We start from the raw sequence: 21,354 nt of genomic DNA on the forward strand, positions 1-21,354 counted from the left end.
CCCGAGGCCTCCGTTAGGAGGGACGCTGCGGTCCCTCTGCATTGCCCATCGGCGGGCTCCCCAGTGCGTCCCGTCTCCCTTGGACTGGGGCGCCCGGCACCGGAGCCAGGCCTCCAGGGGCAGGACCCCCCCGCCCCGCCCCGGCAATGCCCTGCCTAAGGCAGCCCAGGACACCCCGAGTCCTCTTTGCAGCGCAGGGTCACCTTGGTGTCCACCAGCACCCCAGGGCCTTTTCCACTCGTGCTTCTGCTGATGGCTTCACCGAGATGTGCCGCAGGCTGGTGCTGGCCCGGCTCAGCTCAGCGAGGGCTCCGGGTGGGGTGTCCTGGCCCTTGGATTTCAGGTCAACGTGCCTCTGAGCCCCGTCAGCTCCTCTGTCTGCCCGGGGGGCTTGTGCAGTGAGGGTTCCTGGCAGTGGTCTTCGGCCGAGGGGATCCGTGCCTCACTGCGAGTATCCCGTGCTCAAGGAACTTCCTTGTTACAGGCAGGCTGAGGGCAGGACTCTGCTCGGCAACCGAAGGTGCACTTTCAGAGACCCTGGGGAGGGCAGAGCAGCACAACATCCAGAGAAGAGCTCCTGTACGGCCACCATGCTCCCTGTGAGGACAGCCCTTCTCCTCACGCTGCTCCTCATTCCTCGCCCAGCATTGCACAGGAGGCTCCTCGCCTGCTCCCAACAGGCTGCACAGTGCTGCAGAAGTCAGGAGAGGAAGACTTCTGTGGCAGGACATCAGGCAGGTGGTACTGAGCCCCTGTCCTGGTTTCAGCTGGGATAGAGTTAATTTTCTTCCTAGTAGCTGGTATAGTGCTATGTTTTTGAGTTCAGTATGAGAATAATGTTGGTAACACACTGATGTTTTCAGTTGTTGCTAAGTAAAGTTTAGTCTAAAGTCAAGGATTTTTCAGCTTCTCATGCCCAGCCAGCAGGAAGGCTGGAGGGGCACAAGAAGTTGGGAGGGGACGCAGCCAGGGCAGCTGACCCAAAGTGGCCAAAGGGGTATTCCATACTGTGTGACATCATGCCCAGTATATAAACTGGGGGGAGCTGGCCTGGGGAGGGCTCAGGAACTAACTGGGCACCAGTCAGGGGGTGGTGAGCAATTGCATTGTGCATCACTTGTTTTGTATATTCCGATCCTGTTATTATTATCGTCATTTTATTTTTGTTGTTACTATCATTATTAGTTTCTTTTCTGTTCTACTAAACTGTTCTTATCTCGACCCACGAGTTTTACATTTTTTTTCCCCGATTCTCTCCCCCATCCCACTGGGTGGGGAGTGAGTGGCTGTGTGGTGCTTAGCTGCTGATTGGGGTTGAACCATGACAGCGCCTTTGTATTTCTCTGGTTCACTGCAAGGGAGCAGGGAGCTGCTAAGAAACTCTGCAGCCTCTGTCTTCCTTTGTATATTGCTTAATGTGTGGTGTAGCTGCCTGACAATATGGGGCACCCTGTGTTATTAACAGCATTGTAATTTCCTACTCTCCTTTCTCCTTTGCAGAGAGCATCATGAAATGTTGCCTGGAGCTGGAAGGCACTCTGGTAGGAGAGGAGCTCTGCAGGGTCAGTAGTAGGCAAGATATTAACCCGCAGTTCCATCAGCACCGCAGTTGGCAAGACTGGGAAGGCACTGCCCACTGGAGAAGGTCTTGCTGAGCCAAGGTCCTGCGGAGATGCATGCAGGTCCATGAGAGAGGAGGAGGTTGTGCGTGGAAAGAGAAGGGCTCATGGTTTTTGCTGTCACTGACTTGTTCTTACTGACCTCTGTTAACTGTCTTCCTGTTTCCACCCCCCTCCTAATTGGAATGTAGAAAATTATCCTAATTGAGCAGAGACTCCAACTTGCTAAGGGCAATCTAGGTAAGGCTTGTACTTATGTGCAGTACTCATGGAGCAGGATGGCTCCTGTCCATCTTCTACACCAGAGACTTTGGAAGATGACCGCAGGCATTGCCTGCTCCAGGATCCTTGGTGCCAACATCTCCAAGATGGGAGGAGAGTGTGAAGGAGTTCACCTTGTGTCCAATCAGTTTCATCAGTGCTAGTGAACATGAGAACTAGAATAGAAATAAAAGGGAAGAAAGCAACAAATAGGCGTCATTGTGCAGTCATGAGGCAAGAGGAAGACTTGAGTGCAGAGAGGAACTGAACATCAGAAAGAGCATGGGAAGAGATGAAGAAGTCCAGAGGGGAGAGCAAGAGAGACACACAGCCTCTTGCTTGTTATTCTTGTGGTTCTTGTACCACAAGAATTTTGTTTTATGACGCTTTTGTCAGCAAATATCCTGCTGATATTGCTGTTTCCCCGTGTGGGTTGGTTCCCAGATGAGAGCTCAGCTGTGCTTCAGCCAGGAGGTTCCACTGGCTGGTGGAGAAGAGTTCCAGTGAACATCCTTTAGCCCAGGAGACGTGCACAGCTGGGCTGTGCATGCCCAGCACAGGGGGTCCGAGGGAGACCTGGGGTGCGGAGAGGTGCAGCCAAAGCCAAGTGTCTAGGACTCTGCCCTCTCCGTGGCAAAGATGTCCACGGGGCTTTGGGACCACACCTGCTATGTGCAGAGGTACAGGATCAGCCCAGGGACATGCCAGCATTCCCAAATTCTCATCATCGCTTGGTTTCTGCAACCCTCCTTCAGTCTTTGACCTGGGAGCATCCCTGCGGGACAGGCTTTGCTGTCCTCTTCTGCTCCCTGTGCTGTGGTGAAGGTGGTGTTGGGACCATGCTCACTGGTGATAGAAGATGGTCCCAGTAGGATACTGCTCCCCAGACTCTGTTTTGGGGAGGGCTGTGGTGGTGGGCCCCCATCCTGCATGCTCAGTTTGGGCTCCATCATCTTGGGAAACAGGGAGAAAACAGGGATGGGAGGAAGGGGGCAGAGAAAATGGGAGGAGGTGGGGGAGGTCATGTAATGTGGGGATGTGGGGGTGCTGCCTTCGGAGAAGGGAGGATGTCAGGACCGGCTTCAAAATGGAGCTGGGGGGTAATTACTGGAAATGCTGACAGGAAACTGAAAGGGAAGAAAGAGCAGGTGGGAGCAGGTTTTGCTCTGAGCACGAAAGAGGAAGAGCGGTGGCAGGCAGCGGACAGCCTGCGGGGAGCAGCAGATTGTACCCATGGAGGCTGGGGACACAGGGGTCGGCACCCGCTGGCTCTGCTGCCCACATCCCTTTGGTGGCAGGGGTGATACAAGATGTGGCTGGCCCAGTGGATGTTCCTGTCGTGGTATCCCTCCAGCCGTGGCATGGGGATGTGGGGGGCCGCCTGGAGCACCCCATCCCCACAGGGCAGGAGCCAGGACCCGGGTGCTCACAGACAGAGCAGGGGGCAGGGGACTGCAGGGGTGCCCGCCTGGCTGGGGCTTGTACATCCCACGCGTGAGCAACCAGAAAGCTCTGACCAAGCCCATCCCCCTGTCAAACTGCTGTGATCCTCAGTGTTTGGGGGCTGGCAGGGTATATGGATCCCCACCTGAGCTCAGCTAGCACACCGGATGGGGCAGACATCACCCCATCACCCTGCCGTGACAGCAGCATCGCTTTCTCCAAGGGGTCTATTCCCTGGTGTAAAACAAAAAAGGACTCAGGTGGCATGGGAAGGCAGCGCTGTAGGAAATTGCGAAGCCTTTTCCCCTGCCCCTGCCCACGCCAGCAACAGGGAGCTACTGGGCTGTGACCTAAAATACTGGGAAATGACTATCAGTGGTGCTCGGCTGCATTATTTGGGTCCATCTCAGGGCTGAGGGCACGTGGCTGGGATGAAACTGCAGGAGGAATCACACAGCGAAGAGAGGAGATAAATATCAGGCTGAAGCAAGAGAAGGGGAAGAGAGGGGAAGCCTGCGAGTGCAGAGGGAACTGTCTGGGCGAGCAGCAAGGAGGTGAGCTCCTGGCAGGGCTGCAGCTTGCTCTGGCTGAGCAGTGACCCTCACGCTGCAGGGAGAGACAGGAATTTCCCAGCCGATCCCGCCGGGCACCCAGCATCATTGCTGTGAGGCTGTTGGGAAGGCAGCATGGAGGTCCGGCTGGCTGGTGGCTTTCTGCCCCTGCTGCTCCTCGCCTGGCTGCCTGCTGGTGAGTCCCCTTGTGCCCTCAACTCTGCTTTGAACTCTTCCATCTTTGCATATGCCTGCAGGAGGTTTGGGACATGGCTGCTGCTGCTTTTTTCCTCTCCTCTTGCAGCTTTTAACCCCGCCATTCTGCACCAGCACCTTGCAATGTGCCTTGCAAATGGGGTCCCCCCCTGCAATTGCCTGTGCCCTGGCTGTGGCCTTTGCCCATGGGGACCCAATTTCAGGCTCCAGGGCTTTGAACCAGCATTGCCTTCAGGAGCAGGGAGAGAAAACAGTTGGGGAGGGGAAGAAAACAGAAGTGCTTATAAGCCTGACAACTGCGAAGGGGGTCAGCTTCACATGGAATATATGGATATTCTTTAACACAAACCCAACCCCCCAACCCTTCATGGTTGTTGTTTTTTTTCAGCAGAACATGCTTACCTGTTTTCAGCCACGATCGATGTGTCAGTAAGGTTAGATCTCGTCTTGCAGTGTCTCCTCCAGACAGGCTTGAGCAGCACCGCCGGGGAGGTGAAGTGGTTTAATATCACCCAAAACAAGCAGAACAAAGGTGGTGTGGAGATGAAGAACAGTTCTGCCCAGCTTGTCTTCACCAACGTGAACAAAGCACATACAGGAACATATGCATGCAGGATGGAGAACATGAGGAACATGTCCAGGAACAAATGCTCCCAATCAAAAAAATGTGGTAAGAGATGCAAGCCCACCAACACCCACAGGAGCAGAAAAAAAGGACTGAGGAAGGGAGAGGAGAGAGGGAAGAGAAGGAGGACTCTGCTGAGAAGGTGTGAAGTGACTTCAGCTCAGAGGTTCAGGAGCAATTCTGAACTACTCCAGAGTGAACATTAGGGGATGGGATGAAGCCAGAGAGGCTGCGGGAGGTCTGCTATGTTTTCTTTGCTTCTCTAGGTCTGACCATTTCCCCACAGCTAGCCCCCCAGTCCCACCTCACACTCCATGAAATGCTGGAGCCTGAGCCTGTGGCCTCAGTGGCATGTCCTTTTCGGGTGCCGGAAGACCCTTCTGCCTAGGTTGGAGGAGGAGGAGGAGGTGTCTTCTCCCTGATCCTCCCATTTTCCTTCCTTCCCGAGAAAGAGAAATGCTTGTGCGCTGCACAGTGTTGGGTGGCAATAATCAACATGCAGCATTTCAACATTCAATGTTGAGGAGCGTTTAGCAGCCGGATTTGGGATAGAACATGAGCTGCTGGAGGAAAGGACAGTTCCTTTACTGTGTCTTTCATGAACGACACATGCCAGTGCAATATGACCCCTGCAAGGTCATATATATGACTTATATTTCACTTATCACTTATATTTTTGTTTCCTCCAGGCGGCCAGCCAGGAAAGTCAGTCATCACTATGGAGTGCATGTTCCAGATTTTGTTAGAGAATCACACGGTACATGTGAAGTCGTGGTACAAAGGTGCAGGTCTGGAGGTGGGGAGTCAAACCAGCACCACGGCTCTGGGAGAAGACTGTACCAATCTCACCAGCACCGGCATGCATGCAGCCAACATGAAAATCTGTGGGTGTGCGGTGCTCGTCACAACAATAAACTTGACAGGCACTGTAAACGACACACAAGGTACAGTTCCCAGTAAGAGGCACCGCTTCTGTTTTCATGGGGGTGATGAGCGGGCAGAGAAGAATGCTATGACCAGTGCTCCCCCCCGTACCCTCGTGCACCATTTCCCCCAGCATCCCAGGCACTGGAGGAGCCGGCCCAGCACAGCCCTTTTGGCAGATGCGTACCACCATGGAGCTGCTTGGCCGTCGGGTCCTTGAAATAGGACCTGTCACATCCTCCAGCTGTGGCATGTCAGCCGAATGCTGAGGTGGCTGGAGCGGGACAGCTGGGGCTGTGGGGTCCAGGTCCCTGCCCCAAAGCAGAGTGGGGAGCAGGGTGTCCTGTGCTTCTGGGCAGTCTCTCACTTGTGTTTCTGTCTCACAGGCTGTGGCCTTAGGACACCTCAGTCCAATGACACCGAGAAGGAGAACTGGACAGGCAAGTCCCCACAGCCTTGTGTCTGCAAGGGTTGGGGGGCAGGAGGGGTCCTTGGGGAGAAAGAGGAGCAGCAAGGGGGGAAACACATCCTGATGTTTTCCCATGAGTGGGTGGGAGCCGCTGCCAGACTGGGGTAGGCACCAGTGGACCAGAGGCTGTGATGCTGGGAAGGGGCTCTGATGCTCTGACCACCCCCCTGGCTGAGTTCAGATGAATTTTTGGAGACCGTTCCCCACAGGATTCTGTTGGCACCCCAGGGCTGTGGGGGCTGCAGGTGGTTCGAGGTCTGGAAGCCCAACTTTGGAAAAGAACTGTCCCCCCCAAAAGAGGTAATGGCAGCATGCATTCCTGCACAGTGGGATGGCAGCTCATGAGTGTCTCTGTAATGGTTGTGTGTGCAGGACTCGGATTCCTCCTGTGCAGCATCTTTGGCTTAGCGGTCGGGACGCTTCTTTACATGCCAATAATTGGCATTCTGCTGTGGCAGTGCAGAAGGAACAGAGAAGGTAAGGCTGAGCCCTCGCCGAGCCCCCATCTCCTGTGGGAGCTGGTCGGCATCTCCTCCTTACCTGCTGGTCTGGACAAGCCCAGGCTTGGGAGATGTCCATCTTCATTATCCTAGTGCTCCTGCTTGCTTGGTGTTCCCTGCATGAGTCTGTCCTCCTGGACAAGCTGTCCAAGGGTGGGAAGAAGGTTCACCCCCTCCCTTCCCTCTGGCCAGTTGCTGGTGAGGGCCCACTTATGGCACAAGCTGTGGTGCAAGTGAAACAGGTCGTGCACATCACCACATTTCCAGAAGTGTCCAGCTCAGAGCTCTTCTCCAGCCCCTCCAAAGGCTTTTAAATCCTTGCCAACGCCTCCTGACCCTTGGCCATCTTCAAAGCCAGCCAGCCACAAAGCCCCATCCTCTCTTGCAACAAAAGCAGGACCAGTACAGATGTTTTCTTCATTTAAAATAATGATTGTTATAATTATTTTAAGTACTTTTTAAACTATGTTTCCTTTTTCAGGAAAGCTCACAAGCAAGCAAGTGGCAGAAGAGGATCAGCTCAGCACGGTAAGCCAGGGAGGGCTTCGCACGTATCATTTCCTCCCTGTAAAAAAGAGCACTGGCTGTTGAATACCCATTTAAAGGATTTCAAGGTAAAATCAGCTTTGCTTTCTGAAAACGTGGTCCTAAACACTTACTAATTCCTATTAAATAGGAGATTACAAGCTTCTGAATAGGTGGCACCTCTGAGCAAGCTGAATAATGCTTGGGCAGTGCAAATAGTTGTGCCAGTGGAAAAATATTAGCAGGGGAGATGCAGAAGGGAAAGCCAGGGGTCTACTCATTGCTCTCTCCCCTGCAGGCAGCCCCGGTGACAGGGACTGAGGACCTGACCTACGTCAACCTGAAGTTTGAAAAGAAGGGGACAAAAGCTGCCACCTCTGATGTCGTTTACACCGAGATCAAACCATCGCAACAAAAGCAGAGTGGCAGGGATGCCGGTGCTGCCAACGAAGGAGTGGATGTCTCCCCTGAGGGAGAAGGCAAATGAGGGAGAAGGGAGGGATGAGCAGCTTGTTGTATGCCTGTCGGGGTCACCATCCCTGAAAACTAGGTGTTTGCTCATACAGAAGTGCAATCTTGGCGACCAAAGCCACCTATTTACCCCCAAATGGCCGCACCACGCCATCTCTCGCAGTGAGGACGGGGCTCTTCCAGCCAGTTTCCCCCTGGCCTTCCTGCAGCCCCAAGCACTGCCAAGCCTCAGCAAGTCCTTTCATGGTCTCTGGTTACCTCTAGCAACTTTCTCCATGTTTCAGCAATGTCAGTGTGCACTGAATGGCCACCATGGTCCATAAAGCACTTGGGGTCCCCTTAGTGCTGGACATGCTGGGTGGGGTGGCCACGAGAAGCTCCTCTCGGTGCTGGAAAAGTCCTGGAGCAATTTTCTGGATTTTCCGCAGAGCAGGCACCTGCTGTGATATGGGTTGACCTTGCTTTGGTTGACTTGCTCAAAACACAAGGAGCAAGGATGGAAAAGCATCGCTTGCTTCGCAGAAGTGCAACGTGGGTGCTGCTGCACTGATCTATGTGGATCTACTTTGTACCAGAAGCGGACGGGTGTCTTCATGCATGTAGAGCTTTCCTGTAATTTGGGGGGGGGAGGGGGGAGGAACAACAAAAGAAAATAAAAGGTGGTGGTTTTGCCTTCAGTGTTTCCAGTTCTGTACTGCTGATGGAGCCAAGGCTGAAGTCCTGCAGGAATAGACTTTCTGGTTTCCCCATTCAGTCCAGTTTCAGAGCAGCTGCCCATGGGAGACATCCCCAAAGCAGTGGTGGTGGAGCTCCTGGTGTCCTGGGGGTAGAGCTCAGGTCATGTGTGGCCAGGAAGACATAGGCAAGGGCTAAAGAAAGTGAAAAATTGGGGAAAAAAATCCCAAATATCTGGGGGGAGCAACCAGTGGAAAAGAGGGTGGGATGTGAATGTCAAAGTGTTGAACCGGGAAGGCTCATAGAGGTACCAAAGTTGCTGGGGGATGCTGCCTAGGGATGCAGAGCAGAACCAGGCTCCACCAAACTGCAGGACATCCTCACCAGCCTCCTCCCAGGTACCTGCAACCATGAAGGAGGAGCAGGTGGAGGAGGATCCCTAGGGATGCCCCATCTCGGAAAGGGAAGGCCTAAGTTAAACGGGCAGTTACAAAATGCAGCCAAAACCCTAGCAGCAGCTCCTGAAGGAGCTGGAGGAGGAACTGGGGTTTGAAGGAAATGTGTGCCCCAGGCCTCCGCCTGGCTGCAGAAAGGAAGCAAGATGAAGGATCTCCGGAACACCTCACTGCCTATCACTCCTGGGGGGCCGTTTCCAACCTATGTGCCTGGAGGCCCATGGGATTTGGCTTAGAGCAGGCACCGCTCGGCCACAACTCCCACCCTATCCTTGTGGCAAGGAGAGTGATTGCTTGTGCTTGGGTGGGATGTGAGAGTGGCCATCCCACACCCTCCTGTCATGGCACTGGGACAGCCAGGGAGGTTGGGGTGGGGCAGAAGTCCAACAAGGGATCAGCGGGGGGTCTGCTGGCCACCTTTTCATCAACAGCTGGCTGAATATGAGCCGGCAGTGTGTCCGTGTAGCCAAGAAGGACAATGGCATCCTGGCTTGTATCAGAAATAGTGTGGCCAGCAGGACTAGGGCAGGGATCATTCCCCTGTACTTGGCACTGGTGAGGCTGCACCTCTAATACTGTGTTCAGTTTTGGGCCCCTCACTACAGGAAAGACACTGAGGTGCTGGACCGTGTCCAAAGAAGAGCAACAAAGCTGGTGAAGGGTCTAGAGCACAAGTCTTATGATGACCAGCTGAGGCAACTGGGGTTGTTTAGCCTGGAGAAAAGGAGGCTCTGGGGAGACGTTATTGCTCTCTACAACTACCTGAAAGGAGGTTGTAGTGAGGTGGGGGTCGGTGTCTTCTCCCAAGTAACAAGCAATAGGACAAAAGGAAATAGCCTCAAGTTGTGCCGGGGAGGTTTAGATTGGATATTAGGAAAAAATTCTTCACTGAAAGGGTTGTCAAGCACTGGAACTGGCTGCCCAGGGAAGTGGTGGAGTTGCCATCCCCGGAGGTATTTAAAAGACCTGTAGATGTGGTGCTTAGGAACGTGGTTTAGTGGTGGCCTTGGCAGTTCTAGGTTAATGGTTGGACTCAATGATCTTAAGGGTCTTTTCCAACTTAAATGATTCTATGATTCTATATAGCCAGGCTGGGTGGCCCTTGGGCTGGCCCAGCACAGCCCTTCTCATGTTCCTGTGGCATGAAATGACCAATACTGTTATTTTAAGAAGAAAGGGGTTAAAAAAAGCTGACTTCAACTGAGAGGGACTGCTCATGACCCCAACAAGAGCTGAGCAGGACACCTGAGAGTTGTATTAAAATCTTGGCAGCTGGTTATCCTTTGCAGAGGCAAGAGAAGAGGCTTCAGAGGAGGCAAATACAACTGCAGAGAAGTTCTTCAGCATCCCACTGGTCAAAAAAGAAGGCCACGAGGAAAGGGAAAACACAAAAGACATGAGCAGAGTGACAAGGTCACTAAATTGCAGAGGCAAAATCGGAAAGCTAAGGTACAAAATGGGTTAAGACTAACAAGGGCTGTGAAAGGCTCGGCATTTGCTTAACTGTCTTAAAAAGAAGAGGAATGAAAAGGAAAAGTTTGGCCCATTGCCTCACCAAGAAAGAGTCATTAACTAATGAAGTGGAGAATGCAGGGATGTTCATAGTGCTGCTTTTGCATCTTCCCTTACACCCAAGGTTAGTGGGGTGGGGATCAGATTTGGGATAGTGCTTCTAACAAGGAACCAGGAAAGAAGCCATGAAATAGCCTTGGAGCAGTTACACGAGTGAGCAAGAGGTGAAGAAACGCAGCCAGAGCTGCTTAAGGAACTAGCTGAGACAATCTCTCTCAAGGTCTCAGGGCCTTTTGCAAGTGCAGGCAGGAAGGGTGGGGCCAGCGTCTTTGTCCATCAGCTATTTTAAAAAGGTGAAACAGCTAAGGCTAGAGCTGAGCATCCAAATTTCAGTTCTCAGAAAGATGCTATCACAAGCAGTTAAGCAAGTGAGTGAAGATAAAGCGATAATAAACGCAATGCCCTCCTTGCCCCAAACGCACCCATGCCACCTCCATACGGACAGAAGTCTCCCTTGTCCCTGTGTGTGCTCAAGGCAGGTGGGCGAGACATCCGTGATGGGTTTCCATGCCAGGAGCATGGAGGGTGCCCTCGCTGCCCTGCAAGCTCTGCTCGCTGCACAGAGGAAGCCTGACTCAGGTGGAGAAAAAAAGTAAAAGTGCTGCTTCTCCCAGTTTGGGTTCTTTTTAGGGCAGAATCATAGCAGCAGGCACCTGGGGAGACCATGGAGGAGCCACTCAACCTGGAGAAGAGGGGTACCCGGGGGGGCAGCCAGGGAGGTCTCTGCAGCTCCCCAGGAGCTGCTGCCTGATGTGGTCCCCAAGCTTCAGGCCGACCGTGATGGTGCTTTCGGGTGCTGGTGGACAAGTCCTCAGTGCTGCCAGCCCCATTCCTACATGGTCCTCAGCTGAACCTCCTACAGAAAGGGCTCAGCAGAACATAAGGTCTTGAGCAAAGCTGCAGCCATGCCGGTGCACACAGGAGAGGCTTGGCCTCCACCATGCTCCCTGCCCACTGGAGGAGCAGCAGGAATCCATATGGGAAAGAACAGGAAAGAAAGAATTGACCCGGGTCACAGTGGGAGAGAGGAGAAGCAAGCCAAGGAACAGAAGAGGAGGAATGGGAAAGGATGGGGATGGGTGAGGGTGGCAGTGGGGAGGACTGTAATATACTTGGATGGTGTGAAAAAGAGAAGGAGAGAGGCCAGCACAGAAGAGAAAAAAACAGAAGAGAATTAGGGAAAGAAGAACAGAAACAGAGAGGTGGAAGGAAGTGGAGCAGAGAAAGAGAAGGAGGGGAGGGACCAGAAGAGTCAGAAGAAGGGGAAGACACTGGGGGAGGAAAATGGCTCAGCCCAAGGAAGGCACCGACCTCACTTTGCTGTGGGAAAAAGAGCAGTTAATTCATTGCGTGATTAATCAGATTTCTGCTGGCAAGTTCATTGGACTTGAACACCTCTGAAGCTCTCAGAGATGTGTGAGCCAGGCACAAGGAAAGGTTTATTCCCTACTCTTCAAAGGGCACATGTCCCTCCCTGTCTTGCAGACCATCTCCTTCTCATCCAGGAGACTCAATTTCTCCAGCAAGGAAGTTTACCAGCAAGCATTGCATTTATTTAAGAGCAAAGTATCGCATGTAAAGCAAGATGCAAAGATGCAGGAAAAGCTTCCTGGTCTTTGCACTAATGGGCCTCTGAAGGCCACCAATGCAGCCATGCTTTTCCTAGCAGGAGGAAAAGCAGCTGCTCTAATTCAAGGGGAGGAAAGCAGGCATGCATGCGGAGCCAGTGCTGAATTCCATGGCTCTTCATGCCTTCTCAAGTTGAAGCTGTGCAAGGGGACATCCTGGAGTGTGAGTACGGAGGCAGGGGTAGTTGCACTGGGGTGTTTCTCCATGAACGGCTCCATAAAGCATCTCCTGAACAGGCTCCAGGGTAAAAAGGGACATTCAATGGATGTTAAGAGAGGCAGGAGGAGAAGGGTGAAAAATGTGGCTGATATCATCTATCTAGAGGAGCAAGAGAAACGGACGCTCACCTCTGTGATGCAGTGCTTGGCCACACACTTGGCCCGTGGCACAAAGGGCTGCATCTTGCAACCCCCTGGAAAATGGGGACAATTCACTCTGATTCAGTTTTATTGCTGGGGAGGGTTGGAGGAGCATCCCTGATTATTTTAATCCCCCTTTTTGTAAATTAGACTATTTCTATATCCCCAAGATGATGCTCACCAGGATGGATTCTGGTGGTGCTGGGAGGAGAAGCCAACAGCACTGGGCTTTGCTGTGTGCTGGGGTCTGCAGAGCTGGTGAGGCGAGGAACAGGCGATCCTGAGCAGGCACAGCCACTGGAGGGAGGCAGTGGAGCAGAAAAGCTGGCAAAAAACTTTGGACATGGCTTAAGATGGGAAACAGCTTGTCTGGAGCAAACTGGTTGGGAGAGGCACATCCATCCCCCCTGCATCAGGGCCTCTCCTGGTCCCCTGTAACTCCTCCTGCCTACAACCCAGTTGTGCTCAGGACCTGCATCTATCACCTTGGACAGTTTTCTGCACTTCTGCAGCTGGAAAAAAACCCACAGCTGTCATCTTTGTGTTGCACAAGTGGAAATAGGAAGAGGTGAGGGAATCCCTATGGTGACAGTCCTGGACCAAATCCTGTGCCCTTGGCCCCTCTTGTCTAGATGTCGCAGCCCCAAATCCCATTCTGATGTGGGTGGGATCCCCCAGGCTGCCCCAGCCCTTGGCTTGGAGGAGGAATAACAGGGACAATGAGGCTGCCAACGAGCCAGCGAGGGAAGAGGGATGTGACTTACAGCCACCAAGAAGGGGACAAGCAGATGCTCGTCTTTGCAGTCCCCAGCCCTTGTGTGCCCTGTTTGCCTGCAGTGCCATAAAACACTGCCCGAGGCAGCGGTGCAGAGGGGATGCTTCCAGAGGGCAATGGATGATGCAATCCCCCCAAAGAAACAAACCCACCTGAACGATGCTTCAAAACCATCACGCAAAGAGTAAGAGATCTCACAAGAAAAAGTGCGTGGTAGGAGACAAAGGAACAAGTCCACAACTGGACTGATGGAAGACAGTCTATGGCCAGATCCAGTAAGGTCTCAGGGGTCTGGCCTGAGGCAGCAGGCGCTCTGAGGCCCCATTCCAGCACACACACAGCTGCACACCTCACTCTGCACCACAGAGCAGCATGATTTTTAGTCCTTTCTGCTCTCCGCAGCCTCGTCTGAGATGCAAGCGTGCAGGTCATTCCTGCACTCCCCATGGGCCGTACCTGGCACTGTGTGTCCATCCCAGGTCACCTGGAGAGAGGGTGGCTTCAGCTACCTGGAGCACAGAGTTCAGAGGAACACGGGAACAGGTCAGCTACTGGGAGAAAAACAATTAGAGAAGCTTCACTGAAAATGGCTGAAGTTACAGTGACTTAACTCTGCTGCAGGGCATGTTTAAAGTGTCTGCTGGAGACCCCGTAGAATTGCCCTGTCGCAGAGCTGGCTCAACAGCACATCGGGACATGAACCACATCTGCTGAGTTCAGTTAATCCTCCTTCAGTTTGTCCTTTTAGCCCCTTCCCACCACCGCAGCTGCAAAGGGAGGCAGGTGCTGATCTCTTCTCCCTGGCATCCAGTGATAGTGTTGTCCCACAAACAGGGTTCGTTTACTCAATGTGCAAGCCAATAACGCACAGAGTCGAGGTATTTTCAAACTGATTTCGTTGATGTGCATGAATGGGTGCCTGTCTCAAGACAGCATACCCTTGTCTCAAAAATCCTTATAATTATACACTTAACTAATACATATTCATTGTTATTTTCCTTAATGATTGGTTCTTTCTTCTTCATCCCTCATGTAAATTAGTGCACAGACTCTGTCTTCTTCCTTCATTGTCTTCTTTTGAGCAGTTGGTATCATTTGAGTAGGTGGTCAATGAATTGGTGGTCGCGATCTCCCCTGTAGGAATTACCTTTTGCCTACTTCTTCCCTAATCTTGGCAGTTCCAAGCAGTTTAAGGTTTATTGACCAGACCACAATTTATTACCTTTTCTGACATAAACATAAAGCCCCATTGTTGTCCTAAAATCAGATTCATTACCCGGTGTGCAATAGACCAATCTCACACACTTAGGGGAGACACTGCTTTTTATTCAGGCCTGGGTGCTCAGTGGATTCTCCACAAATTGAGCACACCCAATGCATCAGGTGTGCCTCTTTTACACAGTAACAATTACATACAATTCATTAAACTACTCCTGCCTAGTACATATTCAGACTATCTAATGCATATGCATAAGATTACATAATCGTGACACACAAATGCTTTCTCCGCATGAGCAGGGGTCTCAGGTGGTCTTCGGTGATCGTCTGGGGAGGTATCCCCTCCTCACTTTGACCGCTAAATCGCTCTTGGCTAGGTCAGTGGTCCGTTCTCCTGCCAAGAGGGATGTATCTTCAATCAGGAAAGTATAAAAAAGTACAGGATAACCTTGGCTACTCCTCTAGGTATTATTAAAGTTGTTTGAAGTTGAAAATTATTAACTAACTTAATTTAAAACAGGATTTTCTATTCTAAACAAACAGGATCCTCTATTCCTGACATCAATCCTTCCCCCCTTTGAGACTTATGATGTCATTTAATATTCATCCTAAGTCTCACACCATTCCTTTATAAGTTCTTGGTCTACACAACGGCATGTATTGTATCATGCAACACGTTATCAAAATCAGAACTACAAACGACAGGATAAACACAAACAATTGTTTTAACCAACTTATATTTAGGAGCCATGAAGTCAACCACAAAAGTTCCAGTCAGAACATTCTTGTTCTGAAAAGTTAGAAGCTAATTCTTTCAATTGCTGTATCTTTTTTTCCACCAATTGTAAATTATCAGAAAGATTAAAACAACACATTCCTCACAACCATGATTGTGCCTTAATAATAGATAATCTATAGCTGCCTGGTTCTCTAGGGTTGCCTCTCTAACCTGGGCCATTTCTGTTCCAAGAGCTGTCAGCACTTGGGATGTATAAGTAATGTCTTTGACCAAAGCACAAGCAATTCTTCTTAAGGTATGATAAATCATGACGACTCCTATTCTGGGTGTTAATATTGCTGCAGCTGTCATTTCACTTGAACCATAAAGAGTAACTTGGGAGTCACAATCTTCTGGTAACCAATGAGTTGCTCTTTTTTCCTCTCCTCAATTTTTGAATCTTCATTGCTTAGGAGCAATGGGGCTAATCTCCCAATTGAGCAAGGGCCCTCAGTGATGTTGGCCGGGACGTAGGTATAGGCTAGTCGACCACAAAGTAAAAACCATCCCAGAGGTAGTCAAGTGTGGGCCCAAGCATAACTTACATTTTGTGTTTCATTACATGCTAAAGGGGGTTGCAATTGCATTAGATTGTCACACTTTGAGGAACAACTTACAAAGTTAGCACAATGTTTTGCAAGTAGAGTTCCTCATACTTTTACTCTCAGCATTCCCCTTTCTTTAATTTTAATAGTTCTTCCCATATTGTACAAATTACTATATGTCATTTTGAATCCAAATACTCTTAATATAGTATAATTTTTCAATATTTCTAATGGGGTTGGGATCCCAATTAGAACTATACATTTCCCCAACCAAATTTCCTGATCCTAAACAGAAGGTGGACATGTTGGTAACTTCTCTGGCCAAGAGTTCCCAAATATTATGATTTCTATCCCATTATGGCAACAAAAATTGAGTATTATTATTTCCTACCCAAATTATCAAAATATTTACTAACAATTAGCCACTTCATTATTGTTTCTGTAAAAATATTACGCTGTAACTTAATATTGGGTTGTCTTTAGTTTCAACTTCAAAGGTCCTTTTGGCATGGAAGTTCACAGGGCGGATGGTATCTTCTTTATTTTAATATAGTGGATCCAGGATTCAGCTCCCTGGAGCTTCACTGCAGTCAATAGCACTTGATAGGGTCCTCTCCACTTCTCCGTGAGTGGTATGTCTTTCCACGTCTGCAGATATACTGAGTCTCCAGGCTTGAAGGGGTGTACTGGTGAATCCAAAGGCACAGGAGCTTTACCCTGGATGTGTCTATGGAGAGAGTTAATGATGTTGCCCAAAGATATTAAATAACCCCCCACGATCTGTTCTCCTTTCAGGTGTATCTGATTATCTTTTCCTGTCAAATTTGCAACATAAGGCCTTCCAGATATTTCAAATGGACTAATTTTCTCTTTTGTCCTAGGTGTTATTCTAATTCTAAGTAGTGCCAGAGGCAAGAATTCAATCCATTTCATCTGAATTTTCCTGACATAATTTCCTCATTTGTTGTTTGTTTGTTTGATTCATTTTTTCTACTTTTCTACTAGACTGTGGTCTCCACAGGGTGTGTAAATCCCATTTTATCTGTAAGAATTTAGAAACTTCCTGGATGACTTCTGCTACAAAATGGGGTCCCCTATCTGTGGAAAATCCTTTAGGAACTCCAAATTTAGGTATTATTTCTTTCAAAAGCACTTACACTACCTCCCTGGCTTTGTTGGTGCAACACAGGAAAGCTTCTGGCCAACCTGAAAAGGTATCAACAATTACCAATAAATATTTGTATCCTTTGCACTTTGGTAGTTCAGAGCAATCAATCTGCCAGTAATTCCCAGGTATAAAACCTCTTTTTACCTCTCCTGGTAACAGTCTTTTTTGAATTTTGGCATTATTCCTCAAACAGATTTCACATCCTTGTGTAATACCTTTTGCAATTTTTAGCATGTTAATGTCTATTGCATGTGTTCTTACCATTTCTACCAGGGCTTCAGCTCCCATATGAGTGGTACCATGTGGTCTTTTCATGAGTTCCCTCATTATTTGAGCGGTAACTATACATTGTCCATCTGGAGTTTTCCACCATCCTTCAAGTGTCTTGATACACTTTAGAAACTCAGCAAATTTATCTTCTTTCTCTGTATATTCAGGGATGTTAACATTAAAAGTTCTTTCAGGAACTAAGGCTGCTATTTTTTGTAAATAAAGCAGCTCTTTTTGCAGTCTCATCGGCCTTTCGATTTCCTTTGATTATATCAGTCTGTCCAGATTGGTGTGCTCTGCAATGGTGTGCTCTGCAATATATCACTGCCACTTCCTTCAGCCTATTGACTGCTTCCAGCAATCTCAAAATTTCTTTCCTATATTTTATAGGATTTCCTTGTTATGATAATAATCCTCTCTGCTTACAAATTGCACCAAGTGCATGTATTATTCCAAAGACATACTTTGAGTCAGTGTAGATATTGTCCCGCTTTCCTTCCAAAATCTTAAAGCTCAGGTTAATGCAATTAGTTCAGCCTTCTGAGCAGAAGTGCTCACTGGCAGCGATGTTGCCTCTATCTCTTCTTCCAGAATAACGACAGCACATCCAGCTTTCTGTTCCCCTTTGATGATGAAACTGCTTCTGTCGGTGAACAGTTCCTAATCAGGATCTCGTAAAGGGACATCTTTCAGGTCTGCATGGCTGGAGCATACCTCCTCAATAGTTTGTAAGCAGTCATGCGTCAATTCTTCTTTTTTGTGTAGGGGTAACACAGATGTTGGATTTAAGGCACTAGATACCTTCATTATTACATCTTCTTGTTGGAGCAGCATTGCTTGGTACTGTACCATTCTGCTCGGGGACAGCCCATGATGTCCATTCTGTTCTAACACTGCTGTAACAGCATGCACCACATCAGCAGTAATTTTCTGCCCCGAGGTCAGCTTTCGTGCATCCTGTACCAGCAATACAGCAGCTGCCACTGCCCTCAGGCATCCTGGCCAGATGCAACTTACTCTATCTAGTTGTTTTGAAAAGTAAGCTACCGACCAACTTCCCAAAGTCCACACAAGAATTCCCAGCGCCTGGTGTTCCTTTTCACACACATAGAGTTCAAAAGGCTTTGTCAGATTCGGAAGGCCTAAAGCCGGAGCACTCCTGAGAGCAATTTTTATTGCATCAAATCCTTTTCGACAATCTGGAGTCCATTCTAATAGCTCTCCTGGCCCCTTAACGGCTTCATACAGGGGTTTAGCCATTAATCCGAAATTAGGAATCCACAAGCGACACCATCCGGCCATTCCCAGAAATGCCCTAAATTCTCTGAGCTAGGAGGTGCAATTTGACATACTGCTGCTGCTTTTCTTTCGATTACCAACTTCCTCTCCCCCGGGATATCTCAAATCCTAAATAAGTCACAGTTGCCTGAACAACTTGCGCCTTTTTCCGTGACACTCTATATCCTGCTTGCCCCCAAAAGTTTAATAAGCTTATGGTTGATTTTTTGCATTCTTCAGTGACGTCTGCCCCTAGCAGTATGTCATCTATGTACTGTAACAAGGTAACATTAGCTTCCTTACCTTGCCACTGCTCTGGTTCTGTTGCAAATACGTTACCAAAAATCGTGTGGCTATTCTTGAATCCTTGGGGAAGCACTGTCCAGCATAACTGCATTTTCCATCCTGTCATGGGACTTTCCCATTCAAAAGCCAACAGCTTCTGACTTTGTACTATAGGAATGCAGAAGAAACCATCCTTCAAGTCCAGTACTGTAAAATAAACATTACAATCAATGATAGTAGTCAGTGAGGTATGGGGATTCGGTACCACTGGATGGACATCCACTACTATTTGGTTGATAGCTCTTAGATCTTGTACCAATCTATACCTGTGAATGTGGCTTTTTAATGGGTAGAATTGGAGTGTTATATTATGACTGGCATTCCCACAATAGTCTGTACTGAAGGAAGTTGTTTATGATAGGTTCCAATCCAACACAGGCTTCCAATTTTATAGGATACTGTTTTCATCTTACTGGCTTAGGTCTTGTCTTCAATTCTATGTTTACTGGTTCAGCTGATTTAGCTCACCTAGGTTTCTCAGTTGTTCATACGAAGTGAGTTACAGCATCTTCTGTTTCTGCAACGGAGTTGACTTCCTTTTCTTTATCTTCTGCTGTTCCAGGTAGTGCCTGTAACACATATATCTGCGCTTCCCAGGCATATTTTGCAGAATATGGACTCTTATTTTATTTGCATCAAAAGTTATTTGTACCCCTAACTTATTCAACAAGTCCCTTCCCATCAGAGGTAACGGGCATTCTGGCATGTATAAAAACTCATGTACAAACATCTTGTTACCAATTTTACACTCAATCGGTTGGAAAAAGGGGTCTAACCTCTCATTTTCCTGTTGCACAACAGCAGCCATGGAATATTTACTTATAGGTCCTTTACAACTATTTAGTATGGAATAAGTTGCTCCTGTGTCAACTAAGAACTTAACTACATCATTCCCCATTTTCATTTCAATGAGGGGTTCGGCTGGGGACTCTATCTTTTTGACCCCCAGTCCCTGTCAATCGGAGTCTTCATAAATTACTCCAATTAATTCCCCCGGTATAGTTATCACTACAGGAGTTGATTAGACTGTCTTTTTGGGCATTCATTCTTCCAATGTCCTTTTTCTCTACAAATAGCACACTGGTCTTTATCTAGGGGGGTCCTAATTTCCAGATTTCTTCTCATTCCTCGGCTCTTCTCTTGTCCTCATCCCCTTCTAAAACCTCAACATCTGGATGAGGTCTGAGCCTTTACAAAAGTAGCAGCCAGTATTGCTGCTTTTTTCTTTCTATCCTTTAATTTTTCCTTTTAATTTTCTTTTTTCTCAACCTCCTCTCTGTTATTATATACCTTATAGGCAATTTCAATTAGCTGGGATATTGTCATCCCAGACATTCCATCCACCTTCTGTAATTTCCTTCTTATATCAGGTGCTGATTGTCCTACAAAGAGCGTGGTAAAAGTAATTTTATTGGCTTCATCTTCAGGGTCTAAATCTGTCCATTTTCTGGCCATCTTGCATAACCGTTCATAAAAAGCAGATGGATCTTCTGTTTCACCTTGTACCACTTGATATAATTTAGCAAGGTTCTTTGGTCTAGACACCTCATTCTTTATTCCATACAAAATTAGCTGGTGATGTTGGTTATTAATCATCAACCTCCCTGTACTCAAATTCAGATTCCAATTAGGCTCCTGAATTGGCATAAGCCAGTCAGGGCCACCTCTGGCATTCTGCCATTCATTCTCCTCCCTTGCCTTTTCTATAACCATTCCTTTTTTCTTCTGGTGTAAACGGTACTTTTACATATACCGGCATACCATCTGCTTGGCGAAGGGGGGTCTGAACTACAGGATGCTGTTGTGCTTGAGTTCTACCTGCTATTGGACTTAAAGCTTCACTACCCCTTTCATTATCTCCTCCCCCACTAGTAACACTTTCCTTATCTGGAGCTACTAACATCTGGATATCCTCCTCCTCCTCTTCCAGTTTTAGGCACCTTTTCCCAATACTACAAGCAGAACAACACCTTGGTGCCTTCTTAATATCTTCCATCATCATCATTACATTTGAGTCAGAAGTTAACAAATTACATTTTTTCTGCATTTCATGATTGTTCCTTAACGAGAAGGACAGATCAACATATGGCACCTCATCCCATTTATCCAATCTTCTGCAAAACAACATTAATTGTAAAATTGTATTATAGTTCAATGATCCCTTTTCTGGCCCTTTTTCCCCATCATCCAATTTATATTTTGGCCAGCACTGAGTACAGTACTCTGTCAGCTTCTTTTTTGTTAGGGGATCCCCTCCAAACTTGCCCCAATGTTTTAAAATACAACCTAATGGGGAACAAGGAGTTTCTGCTGGCTGCTGGGCGCCCATATTTCTCTCCAGAAAGAACGTTCTCAACCAAGATTTCATGTACTCCAGTCATCACAGTCAAACGTATATGATTAGCTTTTCCTATACATGCAAATACTGTAATATCATATACTGCAGTTGTCACTGTCAAATGGATACGATATACCAATCAGACCAATTATACATCAAACTAGCAATATCTCTTTCAGTTGGTGTTGCACCATTGTGTCGCTTACCCGCTCCAGCTGGGGAGAATACTCTCGGAGTCCCCGATCAAAAGATCGGTGCACGCTGGAGTCCAAAGAGCAGCATCTCCCCACCAGTGGCTGGCAAGTCGATCCAGGCAAGGCGTCACAGCTGTCCCATCTGGGTCAC

At 48.6% G+C, this 21,354-nt stretch overlaps 1 protein-coding gene across 3 annotated transcripts; it reads left to right on the forward strand.

Moving 5' to 3' along the window:
* Positions 1–79: 79 nt before the first annotated feature.
* LOC104318343 (uncharacterized) lies at positions 80–8,263 on the forward strand. 3 transcript variants are annotated; one of them, XM_069793967.1, is made up of 6 exons: positions 80–4,070; positions 4,479–4,760; positions 5,405–5,671; positions 6,026–6,585; positions 7,090–7,136; positions 7,432–8,263. In XM_069793967.1, exons 1-4 carry the CDS (start codon positions 4,010–4,012, stop codon positions 6,214–6,216), a joined length of 801 nt encoding a protein of 266 aa, XP_069650068.1. In that variant the 5' UTR covers positions 80–4,009; the 3' UTR covers positions 6,217–6,585; positions 7,090–7,136; positions 7,432–8,263. The 3 variants fall into 3 exon arrangements, with proteins under 3 accessions (XP_069650068.1, XP_069650069.1, XP_069650070.1); XM_069793968.1 differs by having other exon boundaries at positions 4,482–4,760; XM_069793969.1 differs by having other exon boundaries at positions 81–4,070; positions 5,405–5,659.
* The last annotated feature ends 13,091 nt before the right edge of the window (positions 8,264–21,354 follow it).

This window comes from Haliaeetus albicilla, chromosome 10 (genome assembly GCF_947461875.1).
Source record: "Haliaeetus albicilla chromosome 10, bHalAlb1.1, whole genome shotgun sequence".
NCBI lineage: Eukaryota > Metazoa > Chordata > Aves > Accipitriformes > Accipitridae > Haliaeetus > Haliaeetus albicilla.

Bases quoted from the DNA above. Each gene is read 5' to 3' on its own strand.
- LOC104318343 (XM_069793967.1), top strand. From the start codon at position 4,010: ATGGAGGTCCGGCTGGCTGGTGGCTTTCTGCCCCTGCTGCTCCTCGCC. The intron at 4,071-4,478 runs GTGAGTCCCCTT...GTTTTTTTTCAG, and splicing joins CCTCGCCTGGCTGCCTGCTG to CAGAACATGCTTACCTGTTT. The intron at 4,761-5,404 runs GTAAGAGATGCA...TGTTTCCTCCAG, and splicing joins CTCCCAATCAAAAAAATGTG to GCGGCCAGCCAGGAAAGTCA.